We start from the raw sequence: 26,175 nt of genomic DNA on the forward strand, positions 1-26,175 counted from the left end.
ATAAAAGTGGCTTTCTTTTTTGGTAGTTTATGCAAAATTAAATTCCAAAAATCCTTGAAAACATTTCATACATTGCATAGCATAACATGACATTGCATAACAGGTACTCTAAAAGGATCAGTATTCTCACGGTTTTCCTTCAAACAGAAAAATGGACCTCGAACAAACTGTCAAAGATCTCCAGGCTCAGAATGCTCAACTCCAGGAGATGATCTTGAACTTATCCAAGGGGCAGGAGGAACTGAAGACTCTCTTGCTCAAGAAGAAAAAGGACAAGAAATCTGTGAGGCACATTAACCCGGGAAGAAGGCAGTTTACGAAGATCAATATGACTTTAGCACAAGCACTGCAGGGTATGCTAAAAGTAAATTTAATTACCCTCAGAGATCCTCCTGCAAAACCCAACACTACTTCTCCTCGTTATAATCCCAACGCCAGGTGTGCCTATCACTCCGATAGCCCCGGGCATGATACGAATGATTGCATGTTACACCACAACCCAACCTATGTTTGATATCAGATCGACATGAGTCAATAAAGAGTTCCTATAATAACCCGGATAATGGCTGGAAAAACCCTCCCTCATCACATGTCTATTGCATCAGACATATAGCATAAAATTTTATGAGGGAATTCAGAGACAAGGAACTTCGAGAAAAAGTTGTTAACATGGGTATTTTCCTAAACATATCTTTGTTAAGATATCTAACAGTAACTTCTATATACTAATTATTTTTCATTTTCATACACAGGATATGCATTAAATGAGGCAACATATGAATACTACAGGGGAGAGATACATAAAGTTAACATAGAAGCGTTACAATGGGTAGACAATATTCCAAGAGAAAAATGGACGAGATCATTCGATGGAGGGAAACGATATGGTCATATGACTATCAACCTTGCTGAATCAATGAACTAAGTTTTAAAAGCCACATGCAACTTACCTATTACTGCTTTGGTAAAATCAGCATATTATTGATTGGGCACACTGTTTGGGAAAAGAGGACATGAACTGACTAAAAGGGTTCTAGCCGACTGTACACTGATAACTGCATGAAGGGAACTGAGGTAGAGGTAATCAAAACAAATAGCCACACGATTATGCAATTTGATCGTTAGAGGTTCTGCTTCCTGGTCCAAGAAACTGTGCATCATAATGACGGCAGACCGACTACCCATTACAACGTCGACCTTAGGAATCTGACGTGTGAGTGTGGAAGATTCCAAACGTTTCATGTCCCTTTCTCACATGTTATTGCAGTGTGTTCAAGCATAAGACAAGGCTATTATGTGCATGTAGTTGATGTGTTCAAAGTTGTAAACGTATTTAAGGTCTGTGAAGAGAACTTCCTCAGGATCCCGACTGAAATAACTTGGCCGCAATATGAAGGTGACACGCTTTGCCACAATGAGAGCATGCGGAGAAAAAAGAAAGGTCGCCCAAACAGTTGTCGGATTAGAACTGAAACGGACAACGTTGAAAAAGAAAAAAGGAGGTGTGATATTTGTCAAGAAATCGGCCATATGCGCAGAAAATGTCCAAACAGGCCTAGCCCTTCTACTTAGTTATGTCTGAAGTTTTAGTCTATTCAATCGTCGTTATATTTCGTGTATTTTCTTTTTCAACAACAACTTTTATTTAGAGCGTAACATCTCCGTCTACAACACATGAAAGGTGACAACATAATAACAACTTCAAATAAAGATAAAACACAACAACTATTCCAACACGTTATAACAGCTAATCACTCCAACACCTTTTATCATATTATCCTATTAAACGACAACAGCTAAAACAATTGGATCTTCAACGCCTCGGCTAACTTCTCCACTATGTGCAGAAAACATACAACTAACATCCATATCATTTTCTACACGATCTCAATAATGCATATATGTACCATCTGGACTAGCATCCGTCAGATTTATGTAAGGACGATAATATTCAATTTCTCTAACACGTCGAATCGGACTGCCCAGCTGTCCAAAACTAGCGTTGATGGCAGAAACCAATTGTCTGAATTTCCATTGTGGATTCAAAGAAATCCCTCATGTGCTTATCGATTTAAAAAAAAACAATACAACACACAGACAAGATTCGCGAATATGTGGAACAATTATTAGAGACAAATTATATCTTCATCTGTCTTAGCCACCTCTATTTATAGGAAACATAATGGAATGAAAAAATAATATTATAATATTATTTAGGCGGGGAAAAATTGTACTGAAAAATTGTTTGGACGGGAAAAAATATATTATACATTTAAGTACGAAATATATTATACAATAAATCATATTAAATATTAATTTTTTTATTTAATATTTAATATTTATTAAAAATATTATATAACAATTTATTTAAGTTGTTAAAAAAACCTATTCAAATTTATATTAAATAATAATTTTTAATTAATATTAAATATTTATTAAAAATATTACGTAAAAAAAGTATTTAATTTATTAATTTTTTTTAAATTAATTTATGTTAAATATAATATTTTAATTATTATTTAATATTAAAAAATACTTTTAATCAATTAACAATATTTTAGAAATTAAAAAAAAATACTCCATCTCAGGTGGCGCACCGCAACTGCACTTCTAGGATGGATGGTGCTGTGGCAATTGTGGACTTTTTTTTTTTTTCAAAAGGTGGCATTTTGGAAATATAATTTTGTGAAAATATATATATATATATATATATATATATATATATATAATATATATATATATATATATATATATATATATATATATATATATATATATATATATATATTATATATATATATATATATATATATATATATATAGGATGACTAGAAATCCAGTAACTAGAAAGTGGAAATAAAATCATTTTAAAAATGTACCAATAAAATAACAATGATTTCGATGACAAAAAAATTTAAAAATACAAAGTAAATTACAAAATAATGTACCAATTAAAGTATTACAGTACAGATTAATTATAAATTACTATATACTATCTATAGATATTCATCAAATGGAATTCAGAGGGAGAGTGTAATTGCTTCCGGATGTTGCCACTCCCGGGACTAGGAATATTCTAGAATGTTCTGTTTGTGGACTGCAGAATGATCTTGATGAGGTGATGAAATATAAGTGTCACACTCTACTACACTACACTTGAAGGTGATGCAAAGTCTGTTTATTATCTCCAGGATTGCTACCAGTTTGTGGGGCTTTGGCTGCTTCTGTCTCCAGATATTGAAGGAAATCAATTACCAAATGATCAGTCCAAGGGGCTCCAAGTGGAGCTTCATCGCCAGCAACCCATCCCAAGTGACCCCCTTTAGATGTCACTACTAACAAGCAGTTTGGATTTTCCTGACATAATAAGAAGGATTTTTCTTGAATATAGAATAATACAAATGAACAAAGACTAACTTTCGAGGTTGAATAGTTCGATTAGTTTGATCTGAGGGTTAGAGGAGATGAAACTAACATTTCAGAAAAAGAAAAAAAGACTAACCCTACTAAAATATAGATAGACACAGGAGAGAATTAGCAGAATCATAGCTTAGTTAGTCAACACGCATCAATAGTTAGTTCATCTTTGACATAAGATGAAACTGTTGGTAAGTAACTATCTTCATATGATCACAATTGTTATATGAAGATCAGACAGCTCACATTCTGACTCCATGTATTAAATCTGAATTGCTGATGTTGAATATGGGTCGGCTAATGTTTATCCAACAACAACTACAAGATTATAACTGCAGTGACTGCATCATAACATGATTGCCATGAACCAAAACCTATCTCATCAACCGAGTGAGGTACCATAAAATAATCCACTGAATCAGTTGTCAGTGATGAAATCACAATGTCCAACCGTAAGAGTGTGCTTGGTACTCATGAAAATGTGATGGTTGAAAAAGAGTGATAACATGCTTGTATTTGGTAAATATAACAGAGGATGGCTTAAAACAAAAAGTAATAAAAATAGTGTTGTAAGTATTTCAATTTCAAAAATGGAAATTTTGTTTTACAAATTTCTAGAGAAGGATGAATATGATATCGATACACAATAAGAGTACAGTTACGAAATCATGTATCATCTTATCTATACCATGTCGAGAATGATAAGACTATATTCCTTGATTTAAAATATCGCATACCTTGATATCTCCACGAGGAATTCCCCTAGAAGGAGCAATGGGATCATTGGCTGCCTGGAAAAAAGGAAGGGTTGAGAGTAAATATTATAGTTTTTTATACAATAGAAAGTGCAAAATTCTAATAAGTTCCATAGATTCAGGCTATTATCAGTTGGGTAACAAGTAAGAACTAAATAATATTAGTCCCATCCGGAGCTTTACTTCATATATAATTCAATACACTTTCTTCTTCCATTAGCCCATTTAAACTCAGTCTCTTAAGCAGCACAAATAGCATACGCGAGAATGAAATCATTGCCAATCCTTTTAAATAGCATAGGGCAACCATGTAGAATTCAGGTATTTTGGTTTTATCATTATCACCGTTTGATTAAATTGAACTCAACAATTTATATATCATGAAAATTGAAAAGATTCAGATAGGGCTTAGCCAGATTAAAAGTCTTATTGCACTTTTCTCAAGTTTATGCAAGTAGATATGAAGAGAAACATTTTGTACCTGGATGCAGAGCAAAGGTGTTTGAACATGTTTAATGGAATCTGAACTGCTTGAATTAAAGTAGTATTCATCGACAGAGTTGAATCCAAAAGAAACTGCAAAGTCTCATAGAAGAATCAATATATGAGGAGATAATAGGTGAAAATTAGGATGTAAGTTAGTCAGTATGAGGACGAACCACGGGTGAGTCCCTCATCAAATTCCCTAACAGACTTAGCATTGGCGACTAGTGGAATGTTATATTGGCCACCAATATCTTGAAAGAGTAAAGCATGTTTGCGAAAAATGTGGCGGAGAGCCTTAGAAAGAGCCTTGTCATAGATTTTGTTAAAGCCCTTTCGAAAGTCTTGATCTGAGAGAACCAAATTGAATGGATTGCACAAAGATACAGCGCCAGAAAGAGGAGAATTGTGTGATTCCTGACCCAAGTAACGGACAAGAATATTTGCACCAAGTGACCAACCAACTGCATATAAATTAGCCTTGGGGTATCTTGCAGAGACATGGGAAACAACTTGGCGCATATCTCCTAAAAAGGAAGCTGAATAGAACTGCAGAAACAAAACATATTAGTAGTAAAAAGGAATGTGAATAGAACTGCAGAAACAAAACATATTAGTAGTAAAAAGGAAGGTGAATAGAACTGCAGAAACAAAACATATTATTAGTAAAAAGGAAGGTGAATAGAATAGCAGAAACAGAACATATTATTAGGAAAAAGGAAGGCGAATAGATTAGCAGAAAGAAACAAGAAGAAAATGAATTGACCTGAGGAGTAGTGACGGGACTATCTCCACATCCACGACTATTGAAGACAACAACACGCCAGCCTTTACTTGCAGCTCTAACTAACATGTGTCTAACATAAGAATCCTCACTACCTCCAGTTAAGCCTGGCTGCGCATTCATTAAACAAACAAAATGAATAAATATTTTGCTGGTTGCAAAATGAATTTGACTAATAATAAGTGTAAACCAAGGAAGGAACGAACTAGCAAAATGACAAGTGGAGCGTGAGGAGGCAAGCGTCGGTCGTCACCAGAAACCCAATCGAGAGCGACGGATCCGCCATCTTCAGTTCTCAGGCACTCACGCCGGAGCTTCACGTCTGGGGTTGCTCGGAAAAACGCGGCGAAGATGGTTTCGACGTGGCAGTTCCAAGCGAGCAAGGGGAAAGGTTTGTATGGTCGACTGACTTGAGTCAGAAATGGGAGGAAACGGTCACGTGCGCCTCCCATTATTTCTAGCGACGGATGCTCGGCGGACATTCTGACGTTGACGGAGGAGTGAAAGGATTTGATTACTGCATTCTTGTATGAAGAGGAAACAAGAGGAAACTGTGTGGGTCCCACCAACGACCTTGCTTTTGCTACACCCATTCCACTAGTACTCAATACGGATATTCTTTTGTTAGGCATCCTGTGTATTTAAGTCCACATTCAACTTTTAAAATTCCTCTTATTTATGATTTTCATCACAATTCCAATTAAATGCTCTATTCGGTTTCATCGTAAATGGTTTCTTTTATTTCTACCCATTACTTAAATAATAAAAAAATCACTAACAATTTTAAGATTTTTTTTTTAAATATTGAGGTTTCTAATGGGGCTAAAAAATAATAGATATATTTTGACTAAAGAAAAAATACTTCAAATTGTTTTGAAATACATACTATAACGAAAAAAAATAAAAATATATAAGAGCTTATAATTGTCCCCTACGAGTTTTCATATTTTGAAAATGTTTAATATTTTTTTTATTGTTAGCATTATCAAATATGTCACACTTCAACCACTCATCTTCCATACGATTGTGCAAATCATTCTTCACAAAATTCATAGTAGAGAAAGATTTTCAACCGTTGTAGTTGTCACAGGTGAAATCGAAGTTAACCTCACAAGTAAATCTATCACTGGATACATAATATGTTTTCTAATTTTCACTAACATTTTAGAAAGATCGGTGATTCCATTAACTTCGAAAATTGATCATCATAACGAAGATCTATGATAAAAGTCTCAAGCTGACTTATCAATCACCCTAAGCTCTACATGAGAAAATTCATATGGATACAACTTAGCCAAGCGAATCAACTTCTCCTTATCAAATGCAAAAAAATGAATCTCTTAGATTTAAGTTTGCTACACAAAGAAGCAACTCAATGTTCACATCGATAAATCTATTGTTAAGCTTTTAAAGTTGTCTATTAATCACTTCATAAAATAACTTAACTTGAAAACGATGTAGATTTGAATTTTTTTAGCTTTACGCTTCGATCTTCCTTATGTAATGAGTGCATCATCCATATTTTGAATGCTAATATTTTGCTTCTCACAAAATAATGATACTTCATTTAGTAAACTATGTCAACCATTATCTCTCAAACTTTATAATCTCTCATTGCAAACTCAGACCAATGATATGAAATTTACAATATCTTGATCACTTCTTTGCAATACTTGAGATGAATCATTAGTAATTCTAAATATATTTTTCATCACGTGCAAGTTAAAAATAAATTCAAAAGATTGTATAAATTTTAATAAATGACATCCTTCATTTTGTTGATATGATGATGAGCCATTTTTCTCAATAAATTCAAGGACATCAATCACTGAAATAGACAAAGAGATAATCTAAGTAGTGTACCATAATGTGAGCCCCGTCTTGTATCTCCGACTCGTTTCAGCATACTTTCTCGATTCAAGCCAGAACCGCTAAAAATTTCACCAATATGCAAAGCTTTTTGAACTTTAAGCATTTGACTTTCTCTAAGAATCTCTCGGTGTTTACATGAACCTCCAACAAGATTAGATACATTGTTAACCAAACTAAAAAAACAACCAATATCAACTTGATTTTTGGCGTGTTAATTGAATTTAGTGAGCAAAACAATGAACATGGAATGTGGAACTATTTTCTTTCAAGATCAAACTTTTTAGAACATTAAATTCACATTACATATTACTACCTCCATCATAAACTTGTCCACACACTCTTGACAAACTTAAATGATATGTTACAAATAATGACTCCAATGCTAATTGTAAATACATAGCACTTGTATTTGTAACATGAACAGGACCAAGAAACCGCTCAATGGCACTTTCCTTTTATGCACATAACGCAAAATAACAAACATTGGGTCCTTAGTTGATGTATCTAGAGATTCGTCAATTAAAATGGCAAAGAAATCATCTCTAACATCGTCAACAATAATTTGTGTGGCCTCACAAGCTACAGCTATCACAATATCCTTTTAAATAGAAGGTGACCTAATTTAATATTTCCACGAATATTTTTTAGAATCACGTCAAACTCTTTATCATGTTTGGAAACTAAATGTACAAGCTCAAGAAAATTACCTTGATTTTTTGAATTAACTGACTCATCATGTTTGCGAGATGCCAATCATTCCTTCAATAAGTATCAAATACAATCAATTATTGAAGTCAAATGAATCCTATATTCTATTTTCATTAAGTCTGGTTGTTTACTGATAGCAACTTTAATATGTTGTTTTTGATTCATTAAGGACTCACAACTTCTCCAAGCTTGATTGTGAGCACTGTTAAAGTTTCCAACATGTATATTCAACCTTTCCTTTTTCTTCCAATTTGAAAAACCGTCAATTGAAAAATCTAAAGGTGAGAAAAACAAAATAGATTGGGGGATTGAATTTTGTTAGCTATTTCTTTCTTTTCTGAAAATATCTTATCAGATTCTGAACACAAGGTTTAGAATATAAATCAGAGGTAAGTGATTAACAGTGGATAAGAATAGATCAGAGGCAGGGAGTAAAGAATGAGATACACGAGCATTTATCCTGGTTCCTCTCACAAATCGAGAGTAATCCAGTCCCCTTGTACTTGCAAGAGATTTTTACAATAACCAAACTAATTACAATTGCTTAAGCATAAAGCAAGAGACTTTCAATGCTCAAATACACAAGTAAGAGACTTCCAATACCCTCCCCCCCCCCCTTTGTAATCAACAAATAATAACAAATAATAAGGAAATATAAAAATATACCGAAGAAATATAATTTTAATCCAAACAAAAGAGTTGTCATATTGCATAAAAAAATTCTAAGAAGTTTAGCAATAAAGGACAATGAAGGGTGTTAAGCCTAAAGACTAGGATATTTTCTTAAAAATGTACCATAATGTGAGCCCCGTCTTGTATCTCCGACTCGTTTCAGCATACTTTCTCGATTCAAGCCAGAACCGCTAAAAATTTCACCAATATGCAAAGCTTTTTGAACTTTAAGCATTTGACTTTCTCTAAGAATCTCTCGGTGTTTACATGAACCTCCAACAAGATTAGATACATTGTTAACCAAACTAAAAAAACAACCAATATCAACTTGATTTTTGGCGTGTTAATTGAATTTAGTGAGCAAAACAATGAACATGGAATGTGGAACTATTTTCTTTCAAGATCAAACTTTTTAGAACATTAAATTCACATTACATATTACTACCTCCATCATAAACTTGTCCACACACTCTTGACAAACTTAAATGATATGTTACAAATAATGACTCCAATGCTAATTGTAAATACATAGCACTTGTATTTGTAACATGAACAGGACCAAGAAACCGCTCAATGGCACTTTCCTTTTATGCACATAACGCAAAATAACAAACATTGGGTCCTTAGTTGATGTATCTAGAGATTCGTCAATTAAAATGGCAAAGAAATCATCTCTAACATCGTCAACAATAATTTGTGTGGCCTCACAAGCTACAGCTATCACAATATCCTTTTAAATAGAAGGTGACCTAATTTAATATTTCCACGAATATTTTTTAGAATCACGTCAAACTCTTTATCATGTTTGGAAACTAAATGTACAAGCTCAAGAAAATTACCTTGATTTTTTGAATTAACTGACTCATCATGTTTGCGAGATGCCAATCATTCCTTCAATAAGTATCAAATACAATCAATTATTGAAGTCAAATGAATCCTATATTCTATTTTCATTAAGTCTGGTTGTTTACTGATAGCAACTTTAATATGTTGTTTTTGATTCATTAAGGACTCACAACTTCTCCAAGCTTGATTGTGAGCACTGTTAAAGTTTCCAACATGTATATTCAACCTTTCCTTTTTCTTCCAATTTGAAAAACCGTCAATTGAAAAATCTAAAGGTGAGAAAAACAAAAATAGATTGGGGGATTGAATTTTGTTAGCTATTTCTTTCTTTTCTGAAAATATCTTATCAGATTCTGAACACAAGGTTTAGAATATAAATCAGAGGTAAGTGATTAACAGTGGATAAGAATAGATCAGAGGCAGGGAGTAAAGAATGAGATACACGAGCATTTATCCTGGTTCCTCTCACAAATCGAGAGTAATCCAGTCCCCTTGTACTTGCAAGAGATTTTTACAATAACCAAACTAATTACAATTGCTTAAGCATAAAGCAAGAGACTTTCAATGCTCAAATACACAAGTAAGAGACTTCCAATACCCTCCCCCCCCCCCCTTTGTAATCAACAAATAATAACAAATAATAAGGAAATATAAAAATATACCGAAGAAATATAATTTTAATCCAAACAAAAGAGTTGTCATATTGCATAAAAAAATTCTAAGAAGTTTAGCAATAAAGGACAATGAAGGGTGTTAAGCCTAAAGACTAGGATATTTTCTTAAAAATCTCCTAGACGAATTTGATGTCCGACCCCATAGCATCTTTCTTGGAAACCATAGACTGAAGATGAGAACCCATCTTGTCTTGCTTATCAGCCACTACAGCCAGTTTCTCCTATAATTGCTTATTCCTTTGAATGGTGGAAGCAATAGTCTCAGAAGTTAAGGACTTTAGGTTTTGCAGAAAAAAGTTCACATAGGTTCTGAGAGAATCCCACTTACCAACATAAGCAACTAGGTCAGATGTAGTGAGTTTCTCATCAACCAATTCTTGTATCCTATCATAGAAAACAGTTTTAAACTCTTCCATGTGGATTTTGATATTTGGTGGAGGGTTTGGATTTAAGGTTTGTGGAAGGAGTTAGAGGATAGGTGATGTCATTTATTCTAAGAAAGAAATAGGTATTGTGCCAGTACCAGACACATTATCTGTATCAGATGGTTGAGGATGAGGGTCAAATTGTGGTTCTGGGACAGTTTGGTCTAGGGTGGCTTTTGGTCGAGGGGATTGTGGGTCAGAGATTTCTTGTTGAGGATGGGAATCAGATGTATGTTCTGAATAAAGTTTAGAGTCAGTAGTGTTGGTTTGGTCTAGAAGACCTTGTTTAGATTCAGCTTCAGGTTGAGTTGAATTTGACCAAGTGTGTTTAGGTCTTCAGTTTGAGCTTCGATTTCTGGTTGTTGTTGAGCAAGGTTTGGTTGAGGTTCAAAAGATTTGGTTTCAAGGATTGTAGTTTGAATTGGTGTAACATTTATATGCTTGAAGTTTGATTCATTTGAATTAGAGATTGAACTTGAGATAGATGATGTGGAAGGTAAGGTTTTGTAAGAATCATCTAGAATGTTTATGGGTTGATCAGGTTCAATGATGGTGTTTAGGGGGTAGGTTGTTCAGATTCAGAGATACACACTAGATTATTATTTTCAAATGGGCGTTATGAAGAGAACTCATAATCTATGTGCTATGACAGTACATCTAAAATAGATGATGTATGGAAAGTGCTTAGAATCTGGCAATTATGTAAGAGTCTGGATCATTAGAAGGTTTGGGGGAAGATATGACAAGTCCTAGAGGTAGAACTATGTCATATTCTGGTGATGGAGTTTGTTCAGAGGATTAAGTTAGAGAATTATGAGTGTGAGCATTGAAAGTAATATAAGAGGGGAGGGGTGAATTAGATTTGGATTTTCTGAAATTTTTCTATTTTATGAACGACGACAAGTGTTCTTATTTTTCCAGAAACGAAAAGAATGTTAAAATGCAAAAAGTAAGTGTTGTAAAAATAAAAGACACCAAGATGTATACTAGTTTCCCTTTCCAAACAAGGGTACGTCTAGTCCCCTCACACCTATGAGATAATTCATTATATCAGAACTTGTAGTCCCCTCACACCTCGTGAAGGATTTCACTATGTTAGAACTTGTATAATCCTCACACCAAGGTCACTCATACACTTATCTGACATATAATAAAGCACACCATTTTCTTTTACATTTTGAATAAAAAGGACACCATTTTTTATCATAAGCCAGGATCACTTAACACTTAGTGATCCACAAAAACAAAATGTTGTAAAGATGGAAATTTGAATATGTATCAATTCTTGAGAGTTGATCTTTCCTTCAATGTATATAGTATACAAGAGTAATGCTAAAGTGATCAGAAATGAATGAGTGAAACTTCAATGATACTTAAAAGTTTAATGCATAAACTTTCACAAACCGTATTGACTCAAGTAATTTAGTTGTGAAAATGAGAGATATTTGAATTTAAAATAATTCGAAAGAATGTATTTTTAAGTTCAAAAACATTGGCTATTTATAGTGTGGAAAAAACCCTTTTGAATCTGTATAGAATCATCAACCATTGCCATGATTCAATTACCAAGTATGAAAAACGTTGGAATGTAATTTTTCATGAAAAGTGCCACTGCTTTATTAAGAAATGAAGGTAAGTGATATTTTTCTTCAATAATATGTAAAAATTAACTATCAACTTGCAATATGAATTGTATCATTTGAATATTTATTAATGTTTAATTATTGACAAATTGTCATATTTTGTCATATCATTAGTAGAAAAAATAGGTAAAAGATAAGAAACATTACTTATTTGTCTTATTGTTAGTTCAAAAGTAGACCAAATATAAGAAATAATAACGAGTTCAATGCGTGAATTTATTTTTGTGTTAGACCAAAAGTGTAACAACCCGTATAATATATATCTAGAATAATATCATACAAGTGTTAAATTTTGGTACTGTCACAACATAAGTGCCTAATGGCATCAATATATATATACATGTCCAAACTAAAACATCAATGGAACATGTTATACAATAATGCCTAAACAATAAAAATCTAAGAACTATGTACAATATCTTCATTGCACACAACTCCACAGCGGAAGATCATAATGAACAGCAACCCTTGAAACATCCATAACAGTTTCTCTTAGATCCAACCTGTAAAGAATACCTGAAAAATAACAACAATGATGGGATGAGATAATAATCTCAGTGAGTTCTCCTATCCTATGGGTCCACTCGGCTCTACGGGGTATTCTAATCAATGTTCAACTCATATCCAACTCAAGTCAACAAGGGAACGAAGACTTGAGCGATGGGGAACTATCTCGCAATTGTATGGCAACATGCATCTGAGTTCTCATAACTCAACCACGATCATTATTCAGATCACGAAACATCAATTCCCGATCAGACTTACGTCTAAGCCGGCCTCGGTTCATGCATGCTCGTATGATTCGACTTTCGCGGTGGATATCAGGTTCCCCTATGGGAATCTAACCCACTTTTAAGAACCATCACCCATATGGGACTCTAACCCACTTTGAGTATCTTTCACCGTATGGGACTCTAACCCACATAGGTGTCCACCTTTCCCCATGTCCGCCATGGTTGGGGCTCAAACCCATTTGAGGCTCGAATCATTGGTCCCACATCCCAATGCTTACTCATCTAAGCATACCACAAGAGATGTGTACCACCACAGAAAACACACATTCTGAATACATGATCGGTTCCACAAAACATTGGTTCCACGAACCATAACAAATTCATAAATCACAGGTGACTTCATTCACCATAATACACAAATAATAACATGGCATGTTCCATACAATGCGTCTCATTCTCAATCATGGCAACAATTCGTCCACGACCTCACATAAGCGTCGTACGAATGAATACCGTATTCTCATACATATATCACATATGTTCCATAACCTAGATCATATTTCTAAGTTATTAATCATGTTATTCTTCTAGGTTTCCTCACTCATCTTTGTAAGGTTTTTTAATCATGTTATTTCACCTTCCACATAACAACAATATTTAATTTTCATCATGATAAAATTCATGGCATTTATAAATCACATAATATTTTATAACATGGAACAATAATAATAGCCCTTTACGTTATCTTTCTAACGCATCCGGCCGTGTCCAAAACGGAGGTATAATACTCAATTAATTCATTAATCTATCCTAATCAAGATTTAGGTTAATATTTATTCATTGCATAAGCATTCAACAATGACCTCTCTAGCCTAGTGGTAAGGCATGTACAGTTCAAAGGAGGTCCTGGGTTCGAATCCCACTGGTGACAAACTCTGCATAAACAGAAGATTTAATTCTGTTTTTCCCCCAAAGGCTAAAACTATCTAAGAACTCACCTAGTAGAAGAACAAGATGAAGTTGGTGATGATGAAGATGAGTTGATGGTGGTTCCATGGCTTCATCTTCTTCTTCTCCCATGAGTCTTCTTCCTCTTTCTCTTTTCCTCTTTTCCTCTTTTTCTCCTCTTCCCTTTCTTTCTTTTCTTTCCTTTCTTTTCTTCTTTCTGATATATCTTCTTTCCTCTTACCTACCACCTCTCTTCTTATCCACTTCTTCTTTTTCCTTTTCCACCACACGTACCATATAATATATATAATGTATAATATTAAGTAGTAACCAAAATATCCCAATTGATATTTTATCTTCCAGCACCAATTGACCAATTATTAATGTTACCAAAAATGTCATTTCTTGTAATTATTAATATTGGTCTGTCTCTTTATTCATAATTAATCCCTTCAGAGTTCACTGGTTACTCTATTGGTCCCAATTGACAACATTTAGAGCACAAATGAGCTCTAATCGTTACAAATGATAATAGATAATTTACATAGGAATTCAATTAATCTCAACTGATAACTAATTGAGCATTTAAGGGAATATGGGATATTACATTCTCCCCCCCTTAATTTGAAATTCGCCCCCGAATTTCCTTCACTCAGCAAACCAACAAACCTTTCATCAACTTCTTAGATCAACACTTGACTTCTCTTCGATTTCAAGTCTCGAACATACTTATTCTTCTAAATTATCTTTGCTGACAAATTTCCTTCTTTCATGAACTCTCGAAACTTCTTGATTTCCATTACAATCTCATTCTGATATTGGATTAACATTTAAACTTGCCCCCACTTAAGTCCTCTTATATACCGCTCAACATCAGTGGGTCACTTTCTTCCCGGAAACCATGACCTCCCTTCCTTGTACTAAGTTACGTAAAACATAATTACAACATCTTGTCTTGACTCGGTTAATCAATACTCATTAATTCTTCATAAGAAAATTTATTGATTCCTTAACCACACAATATTGACTGCCCTGCTCTTGTTATTCCTTCAACAAATGCAACAACTTTGTAATCCATCTACCGGTAATCTCATCAACTTCACTTGATCTGATACTGTATGCTACAAGCCCTTACTCCTACTGCTTCCCTTCTCTCGTACTACTCCAAAAAGATAGAACCATTAGCACGAGATTATTTTACTCTCATCCTTACCTCCATTCTTACGAGTAACTATCTCTCTGATCCCCATAGACTTGATTGGGCTCTCCCTTTCGTCACCTTCCATTGTGATACTCAGATTCCAATAGTGGAACACTTGGGATTCCTAGGCACTACTATTTAGATAACAATCCATAAAGAAACACACTTACCCTCCAGAGTGCCTACTGTCCAAAATGATACAAGAACCTTACCGACTCCCATTAGTAGAATAACTTCCTTGATGACTCACAAAAGTTTATAATAAGACCAACACTCTCCAGAATATAGGTATCCAGGAGTTACATGGCTACAACCATAAAAACATAAAACATCCAAACTCATCATGGGTTCGATGTAGCTAAACCAAATTAGTTTGACAATATCCGGTCCTGGTTACTATATTCCATATCAAATCCTCTCATAGGGTTTTGATTCATTCAACATTTCTCCCGACACATAATCTCGGCCAATAACAAAGTAACACCATTAAGGAACTTTAAATCATCAACAAAACACCACTTCTAAGGAACTTAAGCAATCTCGAACATAACTATGAGTGTCCATACACCTCATAGAGTCACACAAAATATTCCACACACATCTAGAGATAACATTTCACTTTGTATCCAAAATCATTCATCTCAATCATTTTGTCCCATCTTCCATAATCTTAGCTCATGCTCTTACTAACATACCATCTGAGTTACATGTTTAACTTTAGGAATAACTAATTCTCGTTCCTCCTGGGAAGTATAACTCATGAATCCTTCCAATAGGGTAAGGTATCATCGTACACATCCATCACCATTCTCAGGGAGTCTACATCTAAGGCTATGACTCCAAATGAATCAATCAATTTCATACCGTGACCAACCGCTTCATACCTTATCAATATCTATACCACATACCTATCTAATCTCTTCCAGATCATCGCTTAGTATGTCTCTTCCAAGTCTGTTCCTTATAGTTATTCATAATCATAATAGTGGTACTTCCCAGACTTACTTAAACTGATCATGGTTTATCAGGTTGGGTCCCCCCCACACATCTGACTTCCATGAACTCTCTACAGACGACCAACTATGCACTACACCTTCGGAAATCCCAATTTCAAAATTACCAATCTGACTTGTGGTGACTTGTAACTCCATCCTCAATTTGTACATCCACAACGGTACACTTATGACATTTAGGACATCCTTAGCTCCAACACTATGTGAATGTTTATACTCCGCGACTAACCAACCAACCAAATACTTCTCAAGAAGATAAATAACAACCAGACTTCCAATAAGCCAATATTACTCTTTCAATCCAAATAAAACGCACTTAAGATGAACCTTATCATTTCCACACGCTTATGATTAGAATTTTCTTCTAAACCAATACCTACTACACCCTTCATCATACCGGGGTTACTTGTCTCTATAACTTCCCACGAATAATCCTCATTGCCTCCCAATAAACTCTTGCAACATAAAATATTCCACATTCTACACTTAGTCCATATGCTCCAGCTTAGCTTATCTTTTGTTGGCTATCATCAACTAAACTTCTTAGAATACAAGACTTACTTGTGACCATAATACTGCTATCACATACTTCTCTTAATACCAAGGTTTAACTTCCTCTATTCCACTATGTAACACCCCAGACTGCTTTCAGGATTATCAACTAACCCCACAAATCAACACGGGCCTTTTTCAACATGTTTTGTCCTCACTCGCACGCTTTCCAGGAAACTTCCCAGAAGGTCACCCATCCCAATACTACTCCAAGTCAAGCACGCTTAACTATGGAGTTCTTATTGATTAGGATACCGAAAAGAAGATGCATCTTGTTGATATAGGTAGCACCAATTAATCCTTATAAGCCTTCTTTCAACCATGTAATGTCATACCTGCACAGCCTCAGGATCCCTCTCATTCCGATGTGAATTCGGTTTTTCCCCTAGAAGCTGCTAGGAGTGTCTCATTGTCATGCATCATGCATCGACAACCACTCCATCGCCCTCGGATGTTACATGTAACCACTCTTCGGCCTCTCCGACCTCGGGTGTTACACACTACATACTCTAGAAATCCTCGAGGTGAACAATCATCAACTACACGCCCATAACTTTGTCTTAATGAATCTTAAGGGTCTCATTGTGCCTTTATCTAAAATGTGCCCCATTACAACAGTTGTATTGCAACATCCACACTACTTCCGCACTCGGTGTTCACTTGTCTCCCTATGGTAATTCTCTCAGTTCCAATTACAAAAACCATTCTACTAGACTTCCTTAAATCCAACTTAATTGCTCTTATCCTCAACCAGTTCTCATACAACCAAAACCCACTGGAGCTTCCATTACTATATAATGTGCGCTATCTGCCTCCAACACAAACTCTTATAATTGATCTTTAGGTAACTCATCATTCCATAATGGTCTCTTACTAACACTGAACCGCTGACGAGCTATCTCAAATCCGATCTCCCTTCTAAAACTGAACATACTTGGTTTATCTTCTAGCTTCCATTTGGCCCATACATGTTTCACTTGGAACAAACAACCATGTCCTCGAGTCTCTCCTTAGACTTCACCACTACCTTAGGCCCCCCAACAAAACTGAACGTCCTTATCTCTCAAGTCTTTAACTACTTGCAAGGTACCATTCCAAATATATATATTCCATTAAGTACTCTCGTTCTTCTAAAGTATTTTAGTGTCCTTAGAAACTGAAACACTAATACACTACCTCACTTCCAGACCTTATGACATGGCGTAACATAACCATCCTTTCTACTTTACCATACGGAATTATTCACAATACTATTCCATATTAGTGAGTGTATCTTATTCCACTAGCAAATTCACTCATTCCTCAAAATTCTGACAAACTCACCCGATAGAATTCCTTAACTTCTCAACTCCGTTAACACCGTAGAATCGCTTGAATGATACACTACTTTTCAATTCCATAATACCCAAATAACAACGCCTCTGAAACTTCAACTGGGCCATCTAGTTCTCCTTACTTTCTAACTCTTGGCTTGAGCCTATTCTCAAAGCGCAAGCTCCACCCACACTTCGGAGTCCTCGTGGTCGCTCAACCATGATCCTACCTACCATGCACATAGCATTAGGTTGATCAGGCCCAATACTACATACAATGATATTAAGAATCATGTTAGCTAAACACACATATGAGGCAGGAATAGATTTACTTATGATGTTTCAAGGCTAGGTCGAGAATCGACCTGCTCTGATACCAACTGTAACAACCCGTATAATATATATCTAGAATAATATCATACAAGTGTTAAATTTTGGTACTGTCACAACATAAGTGCCTAATGGCATCAATATATATATACATGTCCAAACTAAAACATCAATGGAACATGTTATACAATAATGCCTAAATAATAAAAATCTAAGAACTATGTACAATATCTTCATTGCACACAACTCCACAGCGGAAGATCATAATGAACAGCAACCCTTGAAACATCCATAACAGTTTCTCTTAGATCCAACCTGTAAAGAATACCTGAAAAATAACAACAATGATGGGATGAGATAATAATCTCAGTGAGTTCTCCTATCCTATGGGTCCACTCGGCTCTACGGGGTATTCTAATCAATGTTCAACTCATATCCAACTCAAGTCAACAAGGGAACGAAGACTTGAGCGATGGGGAACTATCTCGCAATTGTATGGCAACATGCATCTGAGTTCTCATAACTCAACCACGATCATTATTCAGATCACGAAACATCAATTCCCGATCAGACTTACGTCTAAGCCGGCCTCGGTTCATGCATGCTCGTATGATTCGACTTTCGCGGTGGATATCAGGTTCCCCTATGGGAATCTAACCCACTTTTAAGAACCATCACCCATATGGGACTCTAACCCACTTTGAGTATCTTTCACCGTATGGGACTCTAACCCACATAGGTGTCCACCTTTCCCCCATGTCCGCCATGGTTGGGGCTCAAACCCATTTGAGGCTCGAATCATTGGTCCCACATCCCAATGCTTACTCATCTAAGCATACCACAAGAGATGTGTACCACCACAGAAAACACACATTCTGAATACATGATCGGTTCCACAAAACATTGGTTCCACGAACCATAACAAATTCATAAATCACAGGTGACTTCATTCACCATAATACACAAATAATAACATGGCATGTTCCATACAATGCGTCTCATTCTCAATCATGGCAACAATTCGTCCACGACCTCACATAAGCGTCGTACGAATGAATACCGTATTCTCATACATATATCACATATGTTCCATAACCTAGATCATATTTCTAAGTTATTAATCATGTTATTCTTCTAGGTTTCCTCACTCATCTTTGTAAGGTTTTTTAATCATGTTATTTCACCTTCCACATAACAACAATATTTAATTTTCATCATGATAAAATTCATGGCATTTATAAATCACATAATATTTTATAACATGGAACAATAATAATAGCCCTTTACGTTATCTTTCTAACGCATCCGGCCGTGTCCAAAACGGAGGTATAATACTCAATTAATTCATTAATCTATCCTAATCAAGATTTAGGTTAATATTTATTCATTGCATAAGCATTCAACAATGACCTCTCTAGCCTAGTGGTAAGGCATGTACAGTTCAAAGGAGGTCCTGGGTTCGAATCCCACTGGTGACAAACTCTGCACAAACAGAAGATTTAATTCTGTTTCAGTGTTAACCGGTTAACCCATGGCTTCATCTTCTTCTTCTCCCATGAGTCTTCTTCCTCTTTCTCTTTTCCTCTTTTCCTCTTTTTCTCCTCTTCCCTTTCTTTCTTTTCTTTCCTTTCTTTTCTTCTTTCTGATATATCTTCTTTCCTCTTACCTACCACCTCTCTTCTTATCCACTTCTTCTTTTTCCTTTTCCACCACACGTACCATATAATATATATAATGTATAATATTAAGTAGTAACCAAAATATCCCAATTGATATTTTATCTTCCAGCACCAATTGACCAATTATTAATGTTACCAAAAATGTCATTTCTTGTAATTATTAATATTGGTCTGTCTCTTTATTCATAATTAATCCCTTCAGAGTTCACTGGTTACTCTATTGGTCCCAATTGACAACATTTAAAGCACAAATGAGCTTGTTTAAAGTATCATCAATTGCAATTTTTTTGACAATGGTTAGTTTTTATGCTATGATTTTGTTTTCTCTAATGGATGACATATATGTTTTGAGAAATTGTTATTAATTTCATGTTTATATTATCATTATTAACTTATACGCTTGTATCAAGATTTAACCGCGTATCTTATTATAGTATATCATAAATATGTTGAATGTGTGTAAGACTTCATAATATTTTAATATTTGCCTAACCAATTTTTTTATATATAATGACAACTATTTCTATTTTATCTATGTCTGGAAATTTAAATAAAAATTAAATAATTCTTTTTAGATTATGGAAAACATATTAAATTATTTTTTGTATATATTTCTTTCATATTTTTATAATTAAAAATTAAACATTACTTAAACATTTTTTTCAGGTTAACATATTTACTCTTTTCATTGTTATTTGTAAATTTTAAGAAATGAAGCCAATTGATATTTTTCGTCAATAATATGTAACAATTAGTTATCACCTTGAAATATGAATTGTATCTTTTATTAACGTATAATTCCTTTTAAATTGGCGTATATTGTCCTATCATTAGTATGAAAAATAGGCAAAAGATATGAAACATTGTCATACTCCCAAATTTGTCCTCCCCTTTTTATTTTCATCTAACCTTTTGGTTTAAGATTCATATGCATTAATGAACATCCATATCATATAGAGTACTAATTCATCATAGATTCAAAGGTTTGAGGCTGATTTTACTTGACAAGGATCTAAGGTTTGTTTGAGAATCAGACCCTATGAGGTGTGATGTTACAGTCATTCTGAAGAGTTCATCGTGGTAATCAAAGGTGAAAAACCCTAATCAGGGACATGTGGTGCTTAAGACCTAGGAGGCTATATCATGGTGTTCATTCATTACTCAAACCCTAGTTTCTCAATCTTGAAGAAAGGTGAATCTTGTGATTTGAGGTTTGGTTGTTGTTTGACCTAGCTAAATCCTAGTTCATGGTGTTATATGATTGGTCTAAAATGCGCTTGCAGTTATGTTCTATTTACATTCCATTCACTTGATTACATTGTCCATATTGCATTGAGAAAAAGAGATTACAAACTTTATAATTTTTTGTATAAGTTGATTTTTGATCAACGGTTGACATTTTGGTCAACCAATTGACCAAAGTCAACACATCCTTCTTGACTCTCTAAGACTTATTTCTATGAACTTTATCATGTTTCATCATCAAATCATTGTTTCATTGGTTTTTGCATGATTATGAGACTTGGTCTATTTTTTGGTCCATTTCTAGGTTGGACCTCCTTTTAGACCAAGAAACCAGGTCTATGACCAGGCCCAAAACCCGACCAGACCTACTTTTGGACCAACATTTAGACCTACTTGTTTTTGCCACTTTTAGTTTTTTCACTTTATTATTCATTGATTAAACCTTTTTTAGCCAAATTTCATTCCAAGTGCATTGATTCACATCATACAAATTCCAATTTTCAAACATTCATTTCCCATTTTTTAACCATTCAAGTTCATTAAACCATAACTCCAAATTCATCATGTTACACAATTCCACATTCAAACATAAATTCCATTTTACACGTAACCATAGACCATGTCAATTACATACATACATATTCCATACATTACATTACACGATCCCATTAATTAAAGGGTCATTATACCAAATACATTAATTCAATCCAATTGACGCTTTACATTTCAACATTCAATTTCAATTCAAATTTTATTTCATAACATTCATTATAACCATTCAATCCAATTACATACATACTTCCAATATCAATCAAATTCAAATTGCTAAACATCAACATTTCTATGCATAACATTACAACCAAATGCAAAATTCCATGACTTTCCAAACAAATCCATAACCAAACAAGCTCCATGAAAGGTCCAAATAGGAGTCTTGTATAATTGGTCCAAATAGATCCAACCTCTAGCTAGCAACCCTTCAACATATCCAAACTCAAGCAAGCAAATTCGAGCTCGGCCAAGCAGCCCTGCATTTTAGCAGCCATGACTTGCATAAACCAGAGAAACTTAGTTCAACATTGAAATCCAATCAAACCTGCATTTTAATTTCATTTGCATTTCAGATTGCATAACAAACCAAATCCCTGCATTTTGAACAACATTGCATTTCAGAATTTCATCAACATTTCAATTATACAAAACAAATATCAGGACAAATAGAAATTACATTTCACTTTCATTCCATTTGAATTTCGTTAACACATTTCAAACTAATCAACAGAAAACATTTCACTTGCATTTCACTTGAATTTCATTTAAATTCCGCTTTAACTAACATCTGAATTTCTAACCGAAAGTGAATTTCATATGAATTTCCATTGCATTTCAAAATAGAAGTCGAAACTCTATATATATCATTCAGTTCCCAGAAACACAAAACGACACATCATTCTCCACAAATTTCTCATATTCGCCATTTCACCATTTCTCAAATTTATCATCTCTTATACTCTCTCACGTACGGATTCACTATTTAGAGGTATTGATTGAAAATATCAGAGAAGTTACAAGAAGAAGAAGGAGAAGAGAGTTTAATGGTGGAAGTGAAGAGACGAATCAGAATACTTACCTGAAATTCCGGTAACGACCGAAGCTTACTCCACCAGTAAGTTTTCATTTCCTCCACTATTTGCTTTGGTTCTTGTTACTACGATGTGATTTGAGGTCAGGGGAATCAAAGCCCTAACCCCGGGGGCTTTGATTCCTAACAAACGCCATTTAATTTTGATTCTTCGAGCTAGGGTTCTTCGGTTGTAGCCTTCAATTCGGACTTGTCTGTTAGAATTAGATGATTTTGTGGTAGGATTTGGTTTCAAGATGAGATTTCAGTTCGGATGGTGATTTCAATTTAGACTTTAGAGAGCCTCCACCGCCGAGGACAACCTCCGACACGGCGGAGGGAGGAACGAAGAAGAGGAAGCCAAGTTTGAATACGCACGTGTGTTTGAATCTGAGTTTCACTTTTAACATGATTATCCTCAAATTCCATGTTTTCATTCATTTATTGATGTGGCATTGCATGCTGACTCAGATCCATGTCAGATTAAGCCTTATCCACTTGTTTCTTTACTTGTTGCATTTCTTATGGGCCTTTGGCCATTTTTATTAAACACTGCCTTGTTTCCGATGAGGCACCCCCTGGCTGATGGATATTGTGGATATGAGCCTCTGCTTTTGCCCATGTGTGGTCCACTGTGTACACCCTTGGATTTGTTGATCCCCCTTTGCTTGGGCTTTATTTGGCATTATTTCTTTGTATTATTTGTTTTTATTTTTTTCCTTGCTTTTTCATATGACTTTGGTTTAACAATTGTGAAAATTAATAGGATCTAACATGATAATTTTGATTAGAATTTTAACATGATTAGGTGTTTGGTTTAGAATTAATTAGGTGATTTTTGTTTAATTGTTGGAAAAGAAATTAAAAAATATGTGAATGATCATAGTTTTAATTTTGTTTAGATGGTTGAAATTTCATGATAATTGTGGAGTGCATGATGTGATTTTGATTTAGTTTATACATGTTTAGATGTGTAATTCCTCCATAATGAGATGTTAGACTTTAATTGATTAAATCTTGTTTGTGGATTTAATTTTGTTCATGAATTAATTTCTTATTGGGATTTTTGGTGTTGATTTTTTTTATTAGATCACACTTTAACCATGGCATGCTCCCTAGACTTAGATGTTTAAGATTTAACTCCTAGGGTTTAAATATGTATGTTCCCCTAGTTTAGGACTTGTAAATAATCTAATTGATTGATTAACCATTTAGATGCTGTGTACTTGATTCAACAATCTTCCATTCCTTTGCACTGTGTTCAATCCCCCAAGCCTATTCAAGTGATCAAAAGACCCTTGATCACTTGATAAGGCAACCCCTTGTTTTGAAAGGTACTGGATATACTGGATCTCAAGAGTTGTACAAGACCTCAAGGTTCAAAGATCAAGAGTTCAAGATCTCAAGTCACTGCAGACAAAGGGGACTACTATTCAAGCACAACAAAGAGGTATCGACACTTGTCAATCATGATTCAAGTTGTGTGCATGATCCATAAGCAATAGAGAAAGGGTGAGAGTGGAGAATTCCTATCCCCATTCTGACTATATTTGGGTACGGAACAAATGACACAGTTGCTCATCGTATTCACCTATATTCATAGACTTTAATACAACTTGGATCAAATGATTGTCAGGTCTCTTTCTTCAAAGTAAACCTTCATCACGGGAAGCAACAGGAGATTCAACTTCAACACTCATTAGTTATGATGCAAATTGCACATCATGAGCCTTAAGTAATAGAGAAGGAGTGAATATGGAGATTTCATATCCTCATTCGAAATATCTTTACGTACGGGATGAATGACCTAGTTGTTCATCGTATTCGCCTCTATTCATAAACTTTAGTGCAATTTAAATCGAATAATTGATAAGTCTTTCTACATAGATGTGGGATGCAGGCTGGAGATCAAGCCTTCAACCTTCTAGGGTTTGTTTCCCCCTTTGCTTTCTTTCCCCTGTAATACTAAAACCAATTTTGCGAATAAACTAAAAAATAATTAACAATGTGATTAGAATTTTATGCCATGAGCCTTGAGCAATGGAGAAGGGGTGAGAGTGAAGAATTCATATCCTCATTCTGAATATCTTTGGGTACGAGACGAATGACTCAGTTTCTCATCATATTCACCTTCACTCGTAGACTTTAGTATGTTTCAAATCATGACTTTCTTTTCAGAATAAAATCAAACTCACCTTATCAAACTCAGTTTTTCCTTTGGGCATCAGTTCCAGTTTAAAACCTTTTTAGAAAGGTCGTGTTACTTTCGTTCTACCATGAAAAAAGCTTAAGCCTCCATGCATGAACATACAAGTAATGTTTAACTGCTAAGGTGTGATCCATGCGCATACATTCTATCGCAAACAAACAAATGCTTAAGTCTTCCATGCTCGAGCATACAAGAAAGTTGACAGTAGAATGCGAATGTTAATATTGTTCATTAAAAACAACTAACACATTCGTCTTAGTTCCACGAACTACGAAGCTCTAATTTCCTTATTGCACTACGAGGATACGTAGGCACGAGGGCTCCAATCCTCCGCAAGCACACATTTATTTATTACTCTTTTTTCTCTTTATCCCTTTCGCGAGTAATCTTTAGAGAGTAACACTCGTTCTTGCAAAGAACAATCGAAACGGTTCCCGTTGAGTACAACAAATATGAGGGATACTAATACATCCCCCTTGTATAACCGACTTCCTTACCCTTTTTCTCTTCCCCTGGGTTTTATCGATGTTTTCCCTTTCCTTCAAGAATAAATAAAGTTGATGGCGACTCTGTTGTGTCTTTGAGTGTGCGATGCGCTTAGGTATATTTTGTGTAGCTTCAGCTGGCGACTCTGGTGGGGAAACTTCCTATGCAAGCGAGCCTAGTTTTGTTTGCTTTCTTTGCATGTAACGTCAGACCTTTGAACTTATGACAAGCAGAATGTACATATTATTCAGATTATGTCGAAGCTTTGAATATATGATTTTGCATCTCATCACATTAGTATACCATCATTACATTATTAATTTGATTTTTAGCATGTGCATTTGACAGTAGAATGCGAATGTTAATATTGTTCATTAAAAACAACTAACACATTCGTCTTAGTTCCACGAACTACGAAGCTCTAATTTCCTTATTGCACTACGAGGATACGTAGGCACGAGGGCTCCAATCCTCCGCAAGCACACATTTATTTATTACTCTTTTTTCTCTTTATCCCTTTCGCGAGTAATCTTTAGAGAGTAACACTCGTTCTTGCAAAGAACAA

At 34.8% G+C, this 26,175-nt stretch overlaps 1 protein-coding gene and 1 long non-coding RNA gene across 2 annotated transcripts; both read right to left on the reverse strand.

Moving 5' to 3' along the window:
• Nucleotides 1-2,896: 2,896 nt before the first annotated feature.
• LOC127100652 (embryogenesis-associated protein EMB8) lies at nt 2,897-6,102 on the reverse strand. The gene is made up of 6 exons (XM_051037897.1): nt 5,646-6,102; nt 5,422-5,550; nt 4,832-5,204; nt 4,654-4,748; nt 4,155-4,208; nt 2,897-3,357 (listed from the first exon to the last, which is right to left on the reverse strand). Exons 1-6 carry the CDS (start codon nt 6,069-6,071, stop codon nt 3,151-3,153), a joined length of 1,284 nt encoding a protein of 427 aa, XP_050893854.1. The 5' UTR covers nt 6,072-6,102; the 3' UTR covers nt 2,897-3,150.
• A 15,924-nt stretch (nt 6,103-22,026) lies between these two features.
• On the reverse strand, nt 22,027-23,328 carry LOC127100653 (uncharacterized). The gene is made up of 2 exons (XR_007794466.1): nt 22,925-23,328; nt 22,027-22,439 (listed from the first exon to the last, which is right to left on the reverse strand). It is a non-coding gene; the product is annotated as an uncharacterized LOC127100653 (long non-coding RNA).
• Between the last annotated feature and the right edge of the window lie 2,847 nt (nt 23,329-26,175).

The sequence above is a fragment of the Lathyrus oleraceus genome, chromosome 7 (genome assembly GCF_024323335.1).
Source record: "Lathyrus oleraceus cultivar Zhongwan6 chromosome 7, CAAS_Psat_ZW6_1.0, whole genome shotgun sequence".
In the NCBI taxonomy this organism is placed as follows: Eukaryota; Viridiplantae; Streptophyta; class Magnoliopsida; order Fabales; family Fabaceae; genus Lathyrus; species Lathyrus oleraceus.

Bases quoted from the DNA above. Each gene is read 5' to 3' on its own strand.
- LOC127100652 (XM_051037897.1), bottom strand. From the start codon at position 6,071: ATGCCTAACAAAAGAATATCCGTATTGAGTACTAGTGGAATGGGTGTA. The intron at 4,749-4,831 runs GTTCGTCCTCAT...GAGACTTTGCAG, and splicing joins TGATGAGGGACTCACCCGTG to TTTCTTTTGGATTCAACTCT. The intron at 3,358-4,154 runs GTATGCGATATT...TTATTATGTCAG, and splicing joins TTCCTCGTGGAGATATCAAG to GAAAATCCAAACTGCTTGTT.